This window comes from Chiloscyllium plagiosum, chromosome 30 (assembly GCF_004010195.1).
Source record: "Chiloscyllium plagiosum isolate BGI_BamShark_2017 chromosome 30, ASM401019v2, whole genome shotgun sequence".
NCBI lineage: Eukaryota > Metazoa > Chordata > Chondrichthyes > Orectolobiformes > Hemiscylliidae > Chiloscyllium > Chiloscyllium plagiosum.
The window spans coordinates 27,675,577-27,692,351 of record NC_057739.1 but is presented as its reverse complement, the minus strand read 5'-3'; the positions used below and the strand labels follow the sequence as shown (position 1 = coordinate 27,692,351).

General features: G+C 40.4%; 1 protein-coding gene across 1 annotated transcript in view; it reads right to left on the bottom strand.

The window, feature by feature from the left end:
* The window catches only part of LOC122564660, a 44,766-nt gene that overhangs the window by 14,581 nt on the left and 13,410 nt on the right, over positions 1–16,775 (bottom strand). Inside the window, exons 3-4 of the mRNA XM_043719743.1 lie at positions 13,687–13,820; positions 2,374–2,578 (exon numbers count right to left, since the gene is read on the bottom strand). Of these exons, the coding sequence (XP_043575678.1) occupies positions 2,374–2,578; positions 13,687–13,820 (339 nt within the window). The remainder of the gene's footprint in view (positions 1–2,373; positions 2,579–13,686; positions 13,821–16,775) is intronic.

Sequence of the window (16,775 nt, the reverse complement as noted above, 5' to 3'; positions counted from 1 at the left end):
CTGTTCCTTGGATGCTGCCTGACTTGCTGCGCTTTTCCAGCAACACATTTTCAGCTCTGATCTCCAGCATCTGTGGCCCTCACTTTCTCTCACTTAACTATATAGCCTTGAGGCTTCCTTATGTACTATTCACAACTTACTTTTGCACCTATCTTGTATTGTCAGTAAACTTGGCAACCATACCTTCCTCCCTTCATTCAAGCTATTTACACACCATTCATTACATATTGCCAGCCTGAAAAAGACCAACTTGTATCTGCTCTCTGTTTTCTGCTAGCCATCCAATTTTTTAACCATGCCAATGTGCTGTCCCACACCCAAGCTTTTATTTTCTACATTAACCTTTGATGTGGCATTTTATCAAATTACCTCTGGAAATTTTAGCACAGTACATTCAGCGGTTCCCCATTATCCACAGCACTGTTACCTCCTCATCGTACTGCAATAGATTACTCAAACACAATTTCACTTTCACAAACTGTGCCTAAGTAATTTAAACTTATCTAAGCACACTATGCTTTTCCTGATAACAGATGTTAAGTCATCTGGACTGTTTCCTGCTTTCTGCTTCTCTTCCTTTTTGAATAAAGAAGTTATATTTATTATCTTCCAATTTAATGGGATTGTCCTCAAATCAACAGAGCTTTGAAAAAGTAAAGCCAACACATCAAACTATCTCACTAGACATTTCCTTTTAAGATGAGGTCCATCAAGACTCTGGTACTTGTCAGCCTACAGCACCACCAGTTTGGTCAGTACCTCTTCTTTGGTGACTGTAATTTTTTTGATTTCTTCTCCTTTTCATTTCCTGATTTATCACTACTTCTGATATGTTATTTGTAACCCCTCAATTTCATTAAAGCAAGTACCTAATAATTATCTGCAACTATGTATAATTAGATAAACATGCCGAATGCATGACAAAATATTTTGAATGTGATTTGCCATTTAAACTGGTTTTGATAACCAGGAGGGAAAGGTATTTGTCTTTAATGACAAAGCTGATTATATACAAGTAATGAAATGAATATCATACATATTGCACATGCATCATTGTCCACACATGTCAGGACAATATTTTGCATTTTCTTTTTGATCACAGTACTGAATTCAATGAAGCAACATGTGGAAGTTTTGTTTATCTAATAATTTGAATTCTAAGAAAACTGCTTTGATTAACAAGCTATGACTGCTTTTTGTCAAGTCAAATCTGTTCGTCTATGAATGCCATAATAGTGTTACTATAATTAACTCTAGGAATGTATCACAAATGGTACTCCTATTTACTTGCACTGGTATAACAGTTGCTCCTTGTATTCTTTGCAAATACAGAAAATATGCTGGAAGATGTATTTGCTTCATCCCTGGTGATAACTTACATGGTCGATCAAAATGTAGTACACAATTGAGTTCACAACATGTACAATAATGAGACATGTTTAAACGTTGTCACTTCTTCAATTGTGCTTGAGCTAGTTATTATGCAAAAATCAATACAATAGGGGTCTACCTCATCAAGGATACTTTTAATCTAGGCTTTCAAACTGTACTTTCAATTTATTTTTTTTGCTTATACAATCTGCAAAGATATTGTTTCCTGTATAGAGAGCACAGTTATGCATTTGATCCAATGTGTTGTAAAATCATGTACAGTGGCAGTTGATTCATATCCTCAACATTAACTGTAAAATGTAATAGAGAAAACATTTTCAGCATTGAATATTGAGAGAAATAAAACTATTATAAACATGAAAAATACTTATTAGTTTCAAGTACCCGATGATCAAGATAAAGAACAATAGAATGAACAGGTACAATTTATAAAGTGTCATGATGGATGACTTTGGTGCAGCACTTTGGAGATATCAAATTTCAGATGAAAGGTCAAACCAAGAGTTTCTGTTCTGTGAGATGGACAAAAGATCTCAAGACATTAGCTGAAGCAGAACAGAAGAAAATACCCAGTTTCCAGTTCAACATTTATTCCTAAACCGACCTCACGAAACAGACATTTATTTAATAAATTTGGGGATTTAGCAGTGACCACGTTGGCTCCTGTGTTACCCTACATTACAAAAGGAAATATACTTCACATGTGCCTAATTGTGCCTGAAACACTTTGAGAAATTTTGGGAATGTGAAAGGAATATACATGCAAGTTATTTCTTTACTTGCAAACAAAAACTTGCTAAGATAGTGAAGAGGGGTGGATAAGTGGCAGGAAGGGCACCCAGCTGAAATGAAAAAACTCACCAAATCCATTAAAAGAATGATGGCTTAGCCACAGGTTAATTAACCAGTGTTGTGATGCCTGGTAACATGGTAAAAGCTGAAAGAGGAAGGAAGAAAGGAATATAATGTAATAAGATTTACCCAATGGTTGTGAACTCCTCCTCATCTTGAATGTCATGGATAGGCAAATAGAAGTGAAGTGTTTCACGGATATTTACTTCAGTCCCCTGAAATTCTGAATCAAATGTCACAGATGAAGCAGCTGTTTCACATGGCGTTTCCATCACAACTTCTTTTCTTGAAACCTGGTCTTCAGCATCATACTTAGTACGTCTATTACCTTCTCCTATTAAAATCGAACCAAAGTATCAAGTTTGGTCGAGACCGACAGAATCATTAATTTTTCCTTCTTTTATGAAAAATAAGAGGATGAAGGATTAAAATCAACACTGAAGCAGGATTTGTGCTGTAAACCATTGGCTATCAAAATGGATACTTATAATTCATTAGTAAAATCTTTACTAAATAATAATTTGATTTCTATTGCTGCATTTTCTAGATTATTCAGATATCAAGAGGTGAGAGTTGTCAATCCTAGAATTTTTCTCTTCAAATAGTGAAAAGAATTGAATGATTTCTAAATGCGCATTGGCATATTTAGTCCGTTGGACTTTTTCCACATCTCAATCAGATTTATGATTGATTTGCATTACATCAATAATCCATACTCCAATGTCTTTTCTTGAGAAAAATCTATTGATTTCAGTCTTAAAAATTCCATTTGACCCAGCATTTACTTCCTGTTGGAGGAAGAACCTCTCATTTCACTATATTTTGCATATAAAATTACATCCTAATTTAACTTCTAAGGGTAATTTGAAGATTATGTCCTTTTATTCTGGAATGCTTCCATTTCATAAACTCAAGGGAACAAGAGAAAAGTTGTCAATAACAGATAAAAAAGAATAGAACTCACGTTCCCAGACTTTATACGTGATATTAGATAATGAATATCAACAGTATATTAAATCGTAAGAAGTATCACAGCTGAAACTGATTCAACTTTCACCCAATGTTCACAAGTCCATTTCCCAGCTGGAATCACTACAAGTGCTTGCATCATCTTCAAATATAAATATGAAATGGATGATTGATCTCAGCCTCTTCCTAAGCTTTCTAACATCACATTTCATTTACTCTGATATAAAGAAATCGCTGAGCACACTGAATACAATAAAGGCCATGGGCCCTGACAATATCTTGGCTACAGTACGGAAAACCTGTAGAATTGACCACATCTCTAGCTGAACCATTCCAGTGCAGTAATAACATAGTTTCCCTCTGGCAAAATGAAATTGTCTACATATATTCTGTTGACCAAAGGGGAACAAAACCAACTTAAACCAGTTACTGCCCCATCAACTTACTCTAAATCAGTAAAGAAATCAAAAGCATCGTCAACAATTATACCAAACAGCACTTGCTTACCAACAATTTTCTGATCCATGATCAGTTTAGATTTTGCCTGACTGCTTGACTCCAGACCTCATTACAGCCCACATCCGAACATAGACAAAAGAGCTTTACTTAGTTTAAGGATGGAGGTGAATGTTACTATCCTTGACATCAAATCAGCACATAACTGATTGTAGTATTAAGGAACAGTAGTAAAACTAAAATCAATGAAAATCAGGGAGAATTTTCAACTAATTCACATAAAGGAAGAATATTACAATTGTTGGAGGTCAATCATCTGTGTCCCAGGACATCATGGCAAGAGTTCCAAATGGCTATGTCTTAGATGTATCCATTTTCAGTTCCTTTGCTAATGACCTAGCCCACCTTTATAAGATCAGAAGTATGAACTTTTGTTGATAATTTAGTGTCCAGCTCTAATTACAATTGGCTGAATTTTATGTTTTGTTGGTTGAGTGTGAATTGCGTTGAGATGTGTGGAGTAATTCTTGCCAAGAAGTAGAACAAGATTTCTCAATGTATTTTAGCAAATGTGTGTCATTAAGTATCTACCCCATTCCTGTGACATCCCTCGCATAGGAATCTTGCCACATTTTACCATACATATTCCTGGAACAACCCACCACTCGGTTGAAAGACCAACATCCCTTATGCCAGAATTATCTTTAAAAGCTCATTGTGCAGTCAGAAAGCCTATTTGTCCAGGGGAAATTTGCAACTCACTCTGCAGATAGGGGTCTGGAGATGCTGCTGGACCGGGTGGTACAGATGTGGAACGTTCTCTTTCCCCAGAACAGTAATAGTAGTCACAACACCAGATCATGAGAGCCTGGTTCAAGATTGCCTGGTTCATTGCAGTCTCAGCCATCAGGAGAAATGCACAGCAGTATAGGAAGATCTTCTTCGCTCTATCAGCATAAGTGTCAACATTGTTTGATATCTCAAACTCACCTCTAGCTCTGCTATTATACTGCCTCAAATCTGAGCTCACGTTCTATTACTTTCACTATTGTCTGCAAAATCTTTTCATATCACTGTCACTTACACTAACCTCCGACAACTGTGATTCCCGCATGTCCTCTGCACCACCTACTAATTCAGCCAAGACACCTCCCAATCTGCCACCCATTTTCAACTCCCTTAATACCTATCTCTTTCTCATGCCAGGAGGAAAACAGCCCCATTAGGGCAAAAAGACTAAAAACAGATACTGAGCTGCCCAACATTTGCCTCCTCCCCTTTATGACTCTGACTACCAGGAAATTCTGACTGAAAGTATCCAAGCCCTCTGGACTAGTATCAGAGTATGCCCTTGACTTACTGTACCAAGATCCCTGAATGAAGGTTATCTTCCTTGATTTCACTGAAAACTGCTGAAGACCTTGACAAGTTTTCTGATTTTGTCTGTGCACTAAATGACACAACAATATAACAGTACTGTGAGCCTGGTATCTCTGCTGAGGAGGCATTGCACAAAAAGGCAAGACAATGCAAGGGAGAGATGCTGTGAGTGCCTAGATAAGCTTAAACTGTACGATGGGAAGTGAAGAGCCCAGAAATGCCACCTGATCCAGTCCACGTCACTTAGCACAAAGTGTCCTTGCTGCAGAAATACAATGAGAGTTGCTGATGCAGCCCAAGAAGCAGCATTGAAGTGAACAAGTGTCCTATAAGTAGATTGGAGATGTATCATGAAGGTATTTAGCTGGCAAAAGTGGAATGCCAATGTCCATGGAAGTGCGGTACATATGGTCAATACCTATGGAATGGGAATCAATGCTTTGGAGCACAGAGTCCAACAGGTCATTTGGACCAACCAGTGAGCTGAAGTTGCCAAGTACCTACTCTGACATCTATAACAAGACTTCTCAACATCTATCTTAGTTTGGTGCATTTGGTAAAGTAGGAAGCTGAATTTTTTTTAATTCAACATTATACAAATTGATAATACACATGACACTAACAGCTAACAGTCAAACAAATCTACAAAAAAAAGGCCTCAAAGACAAATGCTTTAAATCCCCATATAACCAACAGGAAAAGCAGTACACAGAACCAACAAAATAAACCACATCACAATCCTCCAAATGAAAACACAAAGCGAACAGCTGGAAAACAGTGCATAAAAGGAAACCCACACGCCAGCATCCCCAGTGAAATTAACTCTCCCCAGAAATAGGAGAAAGTGAGGACTGCAGATGCTGGGGATCAGAGCTTAAAAATGTGTTGCTGGAAAAGCACAGCAGGTCAGGCAGCATCAAAGGAGAAGGAGAATCGACGTTTCGGGCATAAGCCCTTCTTCAGGAATAGACAAAATGCAATACACAAATGGAAACACGATTCAATCACAACCTACATGATAAGGTACAATGCAAACACGATATATACATAAGGGTAAATGCAAACCGAAAGGGGACAGGGTCCACTCACAAGACAGAGTTCACTCACAAACTGGGGGCTGTGCCCAATACAGGAGCTACTCCTGGAGATCGCCATCTGATCTAGAATCCACTTCCCTAAACTGGAATCTCATCCAAGAGCAGGCTTTACTCCTAATGGCAGGTCCTCCTCCTGTCAGAAGGGTGCACACACTGCACAAGAAGGCTCCTCCATGAGGTCCGGTCCACTCACACCACCACAATCATTCCTGGAGGCCTAGCCCCATACAACGAATCGGCCTATTCAGTGAGATCTGGCCCACCACAGAGGTTCAGTCCACGCACAGGAATCGAGGCAGGACAGGTAAGAAATTCAGTCCAAACAGCTGACCATGGAGCAAAGAATAAGTCCCATCGATAAATTGCCTCTTCCACTCCCACATCTTCGCCAAAATAACAGTGCTGCAGGAAAATGAAGGTTAGTGAAGCAAATTGTAGCAATAATATGTCTAACAAGCTATGCTCCTCCATTATTGGCAGCTTGCTGCTGCCTAGTGAGAAACTTGCTTTACCTGCCTGGAAAAGAATAAAAGAAGTAGTGAGATGATCCTGATATTGAGATAAGAATTGCCAGATTTCTCATCAGATTCTGCCACAAATTTCATTATAGATCACATTGCTCAGACCCCAATAATATTTTGCCCATCATCTCAGATAATGAAGCCATCCATGTCTAAATGCAGCAAGACCTGAACAACACTGAGGTTTAGACCCATAAGTAACACATAACATTCAAACTACAAAACTACCAGGCAATGTCTATCTAACAGAATAGACTAATAATCACCCCTTCACATTTAGAGGCTGGGTATTCTGTAATGAACGGCTCATTTCCTAACTCCCTGGGAGCTTTCCACCTGTTGAGAGTATGTTAGAACACTCTTCACTTTCTTGGATGAGTGCATCTCCAACAACATTCAAGAAACTCCACATCATCCAGCCCATTTGATTAGCACCCTATCCATCACCTTAAATATTTACTCTCCCTACTGCCGGCACAGTGTGGCTGGAATGTATTAGGTGCCCTCCAGCATCTACAGCAAGCTCCTTAAACAACATCATAGAAAAGAACTTCAAATTGGGTTATTATTTCACATGCATGGAAACATCTGCATCTCATGCTATTTTGACAATACATCTTGAATAAAATGTAATCTATGTCCTGAAGTTGAGGAATGTATTGTTTAGCTTTATGTAATCAAAACAATTTTTAAATATGATTAAGTTAAAGGAAATGGATAAGACTGATGCGCAGGTTTTCTGTAATTTGATTTTTTAAAAAATCATTAAAATTGTCTAGGTAGCTTTTTGGTATTGGCTTTATTTGTGGGCAGATTTAGAATGTTAGAGCAACAAAAATATTTTATGATTTTGAGATGCCGGTGTTGGACTGGGGTGTACAAATCAATTAATAATGTACTAAAACCTTCAAATATCCTATTATACACATTACAGTTTTACATCTTGATTTGCTTCCTCTCTGGCCAATAAATATCCAAGAGACTTGGCTGCCAGCAAACACTGTGTCTTTGCTACATTTTGGCATTCATGCAATAGGGTAAACAATTGTGATGTGATTGCAAGATCTTCATCAAGAGATAGTATGAATATTGTCATCAGGATAGTTTATGTTTGGTGTTGACTTCATAGAAAAGAATACCAAGAATCCAATCTTTTAATCAAAATGGATGGGAATTTACCAGCTCATTGCAAATGATCAGGGACACGAGAGGGTTGGGAAAATGGCAGTGAAAGTGAAGCCCAAAGTCTTGTCACTGACAGGCCCTTCATTTCTGAGGCTGAAATAAATGGGATTCCGGCCGTAATAGTCATCCTCATGTTTTGCTGTTGCAAAGATCACCCTCTGATCTCTGAGACCTCATGGTTTGGCTATAGCACATCTCCAATTCTTATAGTGTCTGTGTGACAGCAGTTCAACATTCGCCAATAATTCATATGGGCAGGCCATCATGTTCAATCAGATATCTGTCCTTCTGATATGGCCACAGTGGTAATTTTGTTGTCAGTTGTGCAAAGTCTGGTGATTTGCTAGGTTCAAACAAAAGACCCATGGCTGGTGCCTGTAAAATCATGGTGGAAGCTTTCAAATAAAAAATCAAATGTTCTGAAGTAGAATATAGAGTACAAGTTTGTTAAAGGCAAACTTCCAATTTGTATTTCACCCAATATTTTTCCTGTTTTTATCCTGTCCGGGAGCAGCGGGAGAGAGAGCAGAGGTGATGTTTGGAACCAGGAGGTTGCTGAGAAGGTAAGGACTTAGTATAAATACTTAGCTTCGAAGACCGTGGCCTTTTTCCTGTCTGGGAGCAGCGGGAGACAGAGTGGAGATGACATTTGGGACCAGGAGGTTGCCGGGAAGGTAAGTGAACAGTAGATATTTGGGCAGCGGCTAAACTCGAGATTCTACACATGTAGTATCTCCCTCCCACACACACACACACACCCCCCCCACCTCCAAATGAAAAGGACCCCGTAAGGTAAGTTTTTTTTTCTTTTATATGTTTAAGTGCATTGTTTGGTATTAGTTAGTTGAGTTAAAGCTAAAGCTAAGGCTTCGAATGGCGGGGGACCTTAGACCCGTGGTATGTGCCTCTTGTTTGATGTGGGAGCTCAGGGACGTGTCTAATGTCTCTGACTCTTACACTTGCAAGAAGCTTGTTCAGCTGCAGCTCTTGTTTGACCGCATGATGGCTCTGGAGCTGCGGATGGACTCACTGTGGAACATCTGCGTTGCTGAGGAGGTCCTGGATAGCACGTTTAATGAATTGGTCACACCTCAGATTAGAATTGCTGAGGGAAACAGTAACTGGATGACCAAAGGGCAGAGAAAGAATAGGAAGGCAGTGCAGGTATCCCCTGCTGTCATCTCCCTCCAAAACAGGTATACCGTTTTGGATACTGTTGGGGGAGATGGCTCAGTTGCCAGGATCAAGGGCTCTACTGTTCAGAAAGGCAGGAAAAAGACTTGTAGGGCCATAATCATAGGCGACTCTATTGCTAGGGAAGCAGAAAGGTGGTTCTGTGACTGAAAATGAGACTCCCAGATGGTATGTTGCCTCTCCCAGGTGCTCGGGTTAGGGATGTCACCGATAAGCTGGAGAGCATTCTGAAAGTGGTGGGGGTGGGGTGTAGTCAGTTGTTGTGGTGCATATAGGCACCAATGATATAATTTAAAAATGAGATGAGGTCCTGAAAGCAGAATGCAGGGCGCTAGGAGAGGAGTTAAAGAGGAGGACCTCAAAGATAGTGATCTCAGGATTGCTACCAATACCACGTGCTAGCCAGGGTAGAAATGAAATAATAGGCAGGATGAACACGTGACTTGAGGGATGGTTTGGGGGGGGGGGGGGGGTGGTGGTTCAGATCTGTGGGACATCAGGACTGGTTCTGGGGAAGGTGGGACTATTACAAATTGGATGAACGACACCTGAACTACACTAGAACTAATGTCCTTGGGGGAGGTTTTGCTACTGCTGTTAGGGAGGGTTTAAACTAATGTGGCGGGGGCTGGGAACTAGAAGAGAAGATTAGTAGACAGTGAGGTGGAAACTAAAGACTGTAAGGAACAGGATCATGAAGTTAGCATTACCAAAGGGAAGTAGGCAGAACGCAAAGGAACTGGTGGTCTGAAGTGCATATGCTTTTATGCAAGAGGTATAGTGGGTAAGGCAGATGAACTTTGGGCTTAGATTGGTGTTTGGGAGTATGATGTTATTGTGATCACAGAGACTTGGTTGAAGGAAGGGCATGATTGGCAACTAAATGTTCCAGGATATAGATGTTTCAGACAGGACAGGGAGGGAAGTTAAAGTGGGGGAGGAGTTGCATTGCTGGTCAGGGATGATATCACGGTTGTGCTAAAGGAGGACACTATGGAGGGCTTGAGCAGTGAGGCATTATGGGTAGAGCTCAGAAATAAGAAGGGTGCAGTTATATTGTTGGGGCTGTACTACAGCCTCCCAACAGTGAGCGTGAGGTAGACAAGCAAATAGGAAAACACATTATGGAAAGATGTAGAGGCAACAGGGTGGTGGTGATGGAAGATTTCAATTTTCCCAACATTGACTAGGATACACTTAGTGTCAGAGGTCTGGATGGGGCAGAATTGTATGGGGCATCCAGGAAAGTTTTCGAGAGCAGTAGGTCAATAGTCCAACTAGGGAGGGTCATATTGGACCTGGTGTTGGGGAATGAGCCAGGCCAGGTGGGGGAAGTTACAGTGGGGGATTTCTTTGGGAATAGTGACCACAATTCTGTAAGTTTTAGAATACTCGCAGACAAAGATGAGAGTGGTCCTAAGGGAAGAGTACTAAACTGGGCCAAGGCAAATTATATCAAAATTTAGCAGGAGCTGGGAAATGTGGATTGGGGGCAGCTATTTGAAGGGAAGTCCACATTTGATATGTGGGAGGCTTTCAAAGATAGGTTGAAGATAATGCAGGATAGGCATGTCCCTTTGAAAACAAGGGATAGGAAAGGCAAGCTTCGTGAACCGTGAATGACAGGAGGAAAAGGGAAGCATACATAAGCTAAGAACAGAACAGGCTTTGGAGGAACATTGGGAGAGTAGAACCAATCTTAAGTGAGGAATTAAGCGGGCTAAAAAGAGTCTTGAAATAACTTTAGTGAGCAGAATTAAGGAGAATCCCAAGGCCTTTCATTCATATATAAGAGGCAAGAGGTAACTGGAAGAGTTGGTCCACTCAAGGATAAGGAAGGAAGGTTGTGTGTCGAACCTGAGAAAATGGGTGAAATTCTCAATGACTAATTTGCACCAGTGAGCCTGACGTCAGTGGTGGGAAAGTTGCTGGAGAAGGTACTGTGGGATAGGATCTATTCATATTTGGAAGAGAATGGGCATATCAATGATAGGCAACATGGTTTTGTGTGGGGGCAGATCGTGCCTTACTAACTTAATAGAGTTCTTTGAAGGAAGGGCTGTGTATGTCATATACATTAACTTTAGTAAGGCATTTGATAAGGTTCCCCATGGTAAACTAATGGAGAAAGTGAAGTCACATGGTGTGCAGGGTATTCTAGCTAGATGGATAAAGAACTGGGTTGAGCCACAGGAGACAGAGAGTAGTAGTTGAAGGGAGTTTCTCAAAATGGAGAAAGGTGACCAGTGGTGTTCCACAGGGTTCAGTGCCGGGACCATTGTTGTTTGCGATATACATAAATGGTCTGAAAGAGAGCATTAGTGGTCTGATCAGAAAGTTTGCAGATGACACAAAGATTGGTGGAGTAGCAGAAAGCATAGAGGACTGTCAAAGAATATAGCAGAATATAGATAGACTGGAGAGTTGGGCGGAGAAGTGGCAGATGGGCTTCAATCCGTTCAAATGTGAGGTGCATTTTGGAAGGTCTAATTCTAGAGCGAACTATACTGTAAACGGAAGAGCCTTGGGAAAAGTTGATGAGCAGAGAGATCTGGGAGTTTGGGTCCATTGTACCCTGAAAGTGGCTGCATAGGTGGATAGAGTGGTCAAAAGGCACATGGTATGCTTGCCTTCATCAGACAGGGTATTGAGTATAAGAGCTGGCAGGTCATGTTAAAACTGCACAAGACTTTGGTTCAGCTACATTTAGAATACTGTGTAACAGTTCTGGTCACCACATTACCAAAAGGATGTGGAGACTTTGGAGAGGGTGCAGAGAAGGTTTTCGAGGAGATGCTGCCTGGTATGGAAGGTGTTAGCTATGAAGAGAGGTTGAGTAGGTTAGGACTGTTTTCATTAGAAATAAGAGATGGGGGGGCACACCTGATTGAGGCCTTCAAAATCATGAAGGGTGAAGACAGGGTAGACAGAGATAAGCCTTTTTCCAGGGTGAGGGATTCAATAACGAGAGGTCACGCGTTCAAGGTTAGAGGAGAAAAGTTTAAGGGGGATACGTACGGAAAGTACTTTACACAGAGGATGGTAGGTGCCTGGAACGCGTTGCCAGCAGTGGTAGTAGAGGCAGGCATGGTAGATTCACTGAAGGTGTGTCTGGACAAATGCATGAGTAGGTGAGGAGCAGAGGGATACAGAATCTTAGGAATTGGGTGATAAGTTTAGACAGAAGATTTGGATCAGCACAGGCTTGGAGATCCGAAGGGCCTGTTCCTGAGCTGTAACTGTTCTTTGTTCATTGTTCTTTATTAGTAACACATGCCAAAAGCTAAGAAGTTTTTTGATATTTGCACTAAGGCATCATTTATTTAAAAAGATTGGCGATTTATCCTAGCTTTTGCTCTTTTTTTCTCTCTGATCTCCAGGCTGGATAATAATGATCTGACTGAATCTTGCAACAAGGATCTCAGTCCACTCAACACAAAATCAATCACTAATGGCTCTTCCTGTGTTATAATATAGTAAATGTAACTGTGAAATAAATATCAGTTGAATATATTACTAGGAAATCTTGTGCTCAGTACATGTGGAGGGCCACCTTTTACTCGCTTTCTTTATTTAAATACATATTAATTCACTTCAACACATATTTGAATGATTATACAGACACATAATATGTTGTTCATCAATAATCTGCTGAATAAGTTTTTCTAGTTCATCATCTTAACTTTAAATATTGATTTCTGATTCATTCTTTGGTGAATATAGGCTATAGCACGAAAAAGTTCTGCTACTTGTTCAATCCAGAAGCCACACTTCGTTGCATATGCTGCATTTGGACGTTAGGGGTTTGTGAGTGGGGGCCAAGCAGAACAAGAGCAAGAAATTAAATGTTTATTTTCAGGGTGAAGCATATAGACTGTCCTATTCTGTTTGAAGGAATCCAATTCCTTGGGGGGCGGTATGGTGGCTTAGTGGTTAGCACTGCTGCCTCATCGCACCAGGGTCCCAGGTTCGATTCCAGTCTTGGGCGACTGTCTGTGCGGAGTTTGCACATTCTCCCTGTGTTTGCGTGGGTTTCCTCTGGGTGCTCCGGTTTCCTCCCACAGTCCAAAATGCAGCACCCGGATTCCTCCCACAGTCCAAAATGTGCAAAAAAGGTGAATTGGCCATGCTAAATTGCCCATAGGTTAGGTGCGTTAGTCAGAAGGAAATGGGTCTGGGTGGATTACTCTTCAGAGGGTCAGTGTGGACTTGTTGGGCCAAAGGGTCTGTTTCCACACTATAGGAAATCTAATCTAATCTAATCAATTGGTGACCATTAGGATAGCAAATACTTACTGTTCATCCTTGCAGCTCATGGGCATTATGAGAAAAACAATTATATTCCAATATAATTGTATGTGAGACATTCAGAACATGGATATTTGTACACTGAATTCTGGAAATAATTTGTCGCAGGCAACTTTACTGACCTATCAAAATCATTCAAGGGATTTAAGCCTGAAAAGGGCTTGTATCTTTATGAAAAGAAACTTTGTCATTAGAACCAGTGTAGAAAATTCAACATTTTGTCTAATGTATAATTTAATAAAACCAATTCAAGCATGATTCCCTTACCACTTGGTAACAGACCACATTTTGGCAAAATTTATCTTAAATTAATGTCACATTAGTCGTATTACCTGTAATATAGAACATTTTGTTCTGAACTGGTGTTTTGCCTTTTGGATTTGTTGATCTGGAAGGGTATCTTTGAGGTTCTGTTGTTAGTGTACATTGCCTCTTTAATGATGCTGACATGGAACTTGCATTACCCCTTATAATTAAAACAAATGGATAGGAATTATTTATCAGGTTTTAAAATTATATGTTGCCATCCAACAGATGTTCATTATATTCATCTCTGGAGTCAACAGTCCAAGGATAACTTGCTTCTATGCTGTCACCAATGCCAAAAATTAGTTACAAAACGACTTTACAGTAACCCAAAAATTTTATTCGGTGTTTTATTCTTTCCTGTGAAAAATAATTATAATCTCTACCCTATTCTTAATTTCATGCACAAAGGCAAGAGGTATCAATATTTGGAGAGTATCAGATTAATTTTGTTTATATATTTCTTGATTTTGATTTGACTGTACATATTTCCATGTGTTATTCACTTACTTTTAAGCAGGAGGAAGTTGACAAGTAAGTTATGAATACTTATTAGTACTTCAAAGTTTGTGAGAAGATTTGTAGCTCGGGTGCTCGTTGTTGTGGTTCTGTTCGCCGCGCTGGGAATTGTGTTGCAGACGTTTCATCCCCTGTCTAGGTGACATCCTCAGTGCTTGGGAGCCTCCTGTGAAGCGCTTCTGTGATCTTTCCTCCGCCATTTGTAGTGGTTTGAATCTGCCGCTTCCGGTTGTCAGTTCCAGCTGTCCACTGCAGTGGTCGGTATATTGGGTCCAGGTCGATGTGCTTATTGATTGAATCTGTGGATGAGTGCCATGCCTCTAGGAATTCCTGGCTGTTCTCTGTTTGGCTTGTCCTATAATAGTAGTGTTGTCCAGTCAAATTCATGTTGCTTGTCATCTGCGTGTGTGGCTACTAAGGATAGCTGGTCGTGTCGTTTCGTGGCTAGTTGGTGTTCATGGATGCGGATCGTTAGCTGTCTTCCTGTTTGTCCTATGTAGTGTTTTGTGCAGTCCTTGCATGGGATTTTGTACACTACATTTGAACACTATCCTTAGTAGCCACACACGCAGATGACAAGCAACATGAATTCGACTGGGACAACACTATTATAGGACAAGCCAAACAGAGAACAGCCAGGGAATTCCTAGAGGCATGGCACTCATCCACAGATTCAATCAATAAGCACATCGACCTGGACCCAATATACCGACCACTGCAGCGGACAGCTGGAACTGACAACTGGAAGCGGCAGATTCAAACCACTACAAATGGCGGAGGAAAGATCACAGAAGCGCTTCACAGGAGGCTCCCAAGCACTGAGGATGTCACCTAGACAGGGGACGAAACGTCTGCAACACAAATTCCCAGCGTGGCGAACAGAACCACAACAACTTATTAGTACTTGATAGAAAATAGAATGTATTGCTATTCTTTTATTGTTTCCAAGAGGGTGCAGCCACCATTGTGGTAAAGCAATCTTTCCCAAAATAAGGTTGAAGTGATGAAAAAAAGGAACTAGCTGGACAGGTTGGCCCTGTGAAATTACTTGTTCCCTTCTTGGCACCTCACCAATTAATCACTGGATGAGAAAGTTCATTAAGGACTTTCTTGACTCACCAACAATTGTGGCTGTTGGTGATCAATTAATGGTCCGTTAAGGATTTCAATTCCCCGATTATCTGCCTTCCCGACAGCCAAGTAAAGTGGCTTGTTTCTCAACTGGGTAGTCAAGGCAAACTTCTGGGGGGTTGGAGGGGAAGGACTTAGTTTGCTCAAATCTGGAGGAATTGATAAGGGAATATGTGGTAGCTTCTGAAAGCCACTGCACTGCTCTTGCCTCAGTTCCCCTGACTTCCCCTGTCTCTACGACCCCTATCTTGTGAGAAGCAAAAGAAAAAGACCTACCTACCTGACATTAGGTTTTCTGAGATGCAGACTTCACTTTTAGGATCCAGAAGCTGCCAGTGTCTTATTGGCAGCAGCTTCTGGTGAGCTGGGACCCCACTGTCAAGGCCTGTAATTCACCAAGAATCCTGCTGGTCAGCACTTAATAAACTGATTGTCATGTGATTTGGCAAGCTTTGTTCGCAGTGAATATGTCAAGTTAGTTTATATCTAACAAGCCAGCTCTCACACTTCATCTGAAGATGATAAAATCACAATTAAATGTAAAATGCATAGAGAATAAATGCCAATTGGAGATTAGAAAAAAGAAAACAATATGGGTCCTTTTTTGGGAAGCTTGCATGGCTTCCCCAACAATTGTTAGGCTTCCACCCAAGAAAAGCAGACTAATGATGTAAAGGTCAACCAAGTTGCTAGTAGCATTCCTTCCCATCCCACTCTTCTAACCCCAAAGTTCAACAAAGGTTGATCCCTACATGGACAGAACTTTTTGTAGAATCCAGACAACAATCATATTTCTTTAATGTGTACGTGACTTGTTGACACATTTTTTATGCATTTAGTATTTGGTTCCTAAAAGATATCCTTAAGTGAAATCTTCTTCATTGTTAATCTGCTTAAGCTTTTCCCTCATTGTCCTGAAATGGTTTGTTTTTGATTTTGTATCTGTAAGTATAAAGTTGTACTATCAGTTTACCTGAGGTGATAGCACTAACTGTGTGATCAAATTTGCTTAAACCAAAGAATTATACCTTTTCCATTACCCTGGTGACGTGAGGTAACACTTTTCACATAGTCAACACACTGGTTCAGGAACAATCATGAGTTACATTCATCAGTTTATATTCTAGATTGCTGTCATTGTCACTTTCCTCCATATGAATCTTTCCTACTAACCTAAAAACAGACAGTAAAAATGTAGGTTTGCAAAACTCAAGAGCACGCAAACAGTTCTGCAGTAATTTGCTCAGCTAGCACTGTATAATATGTCTGAGCTGTTTGTCCAGTTATTACAAATCTATATGTTACTTACAGGGTTATCTGGAACTATGGGAACAGCCACATCAATTGGTGATGGATATTGCCTGAAGATTTCAGGAATAGACAAGATAAATAGGGCAATTATTTACAATACCCTGGATTAGTCTAACCCCACAAAATTAACTGGAATTCGCTTCCCTATGTTGTG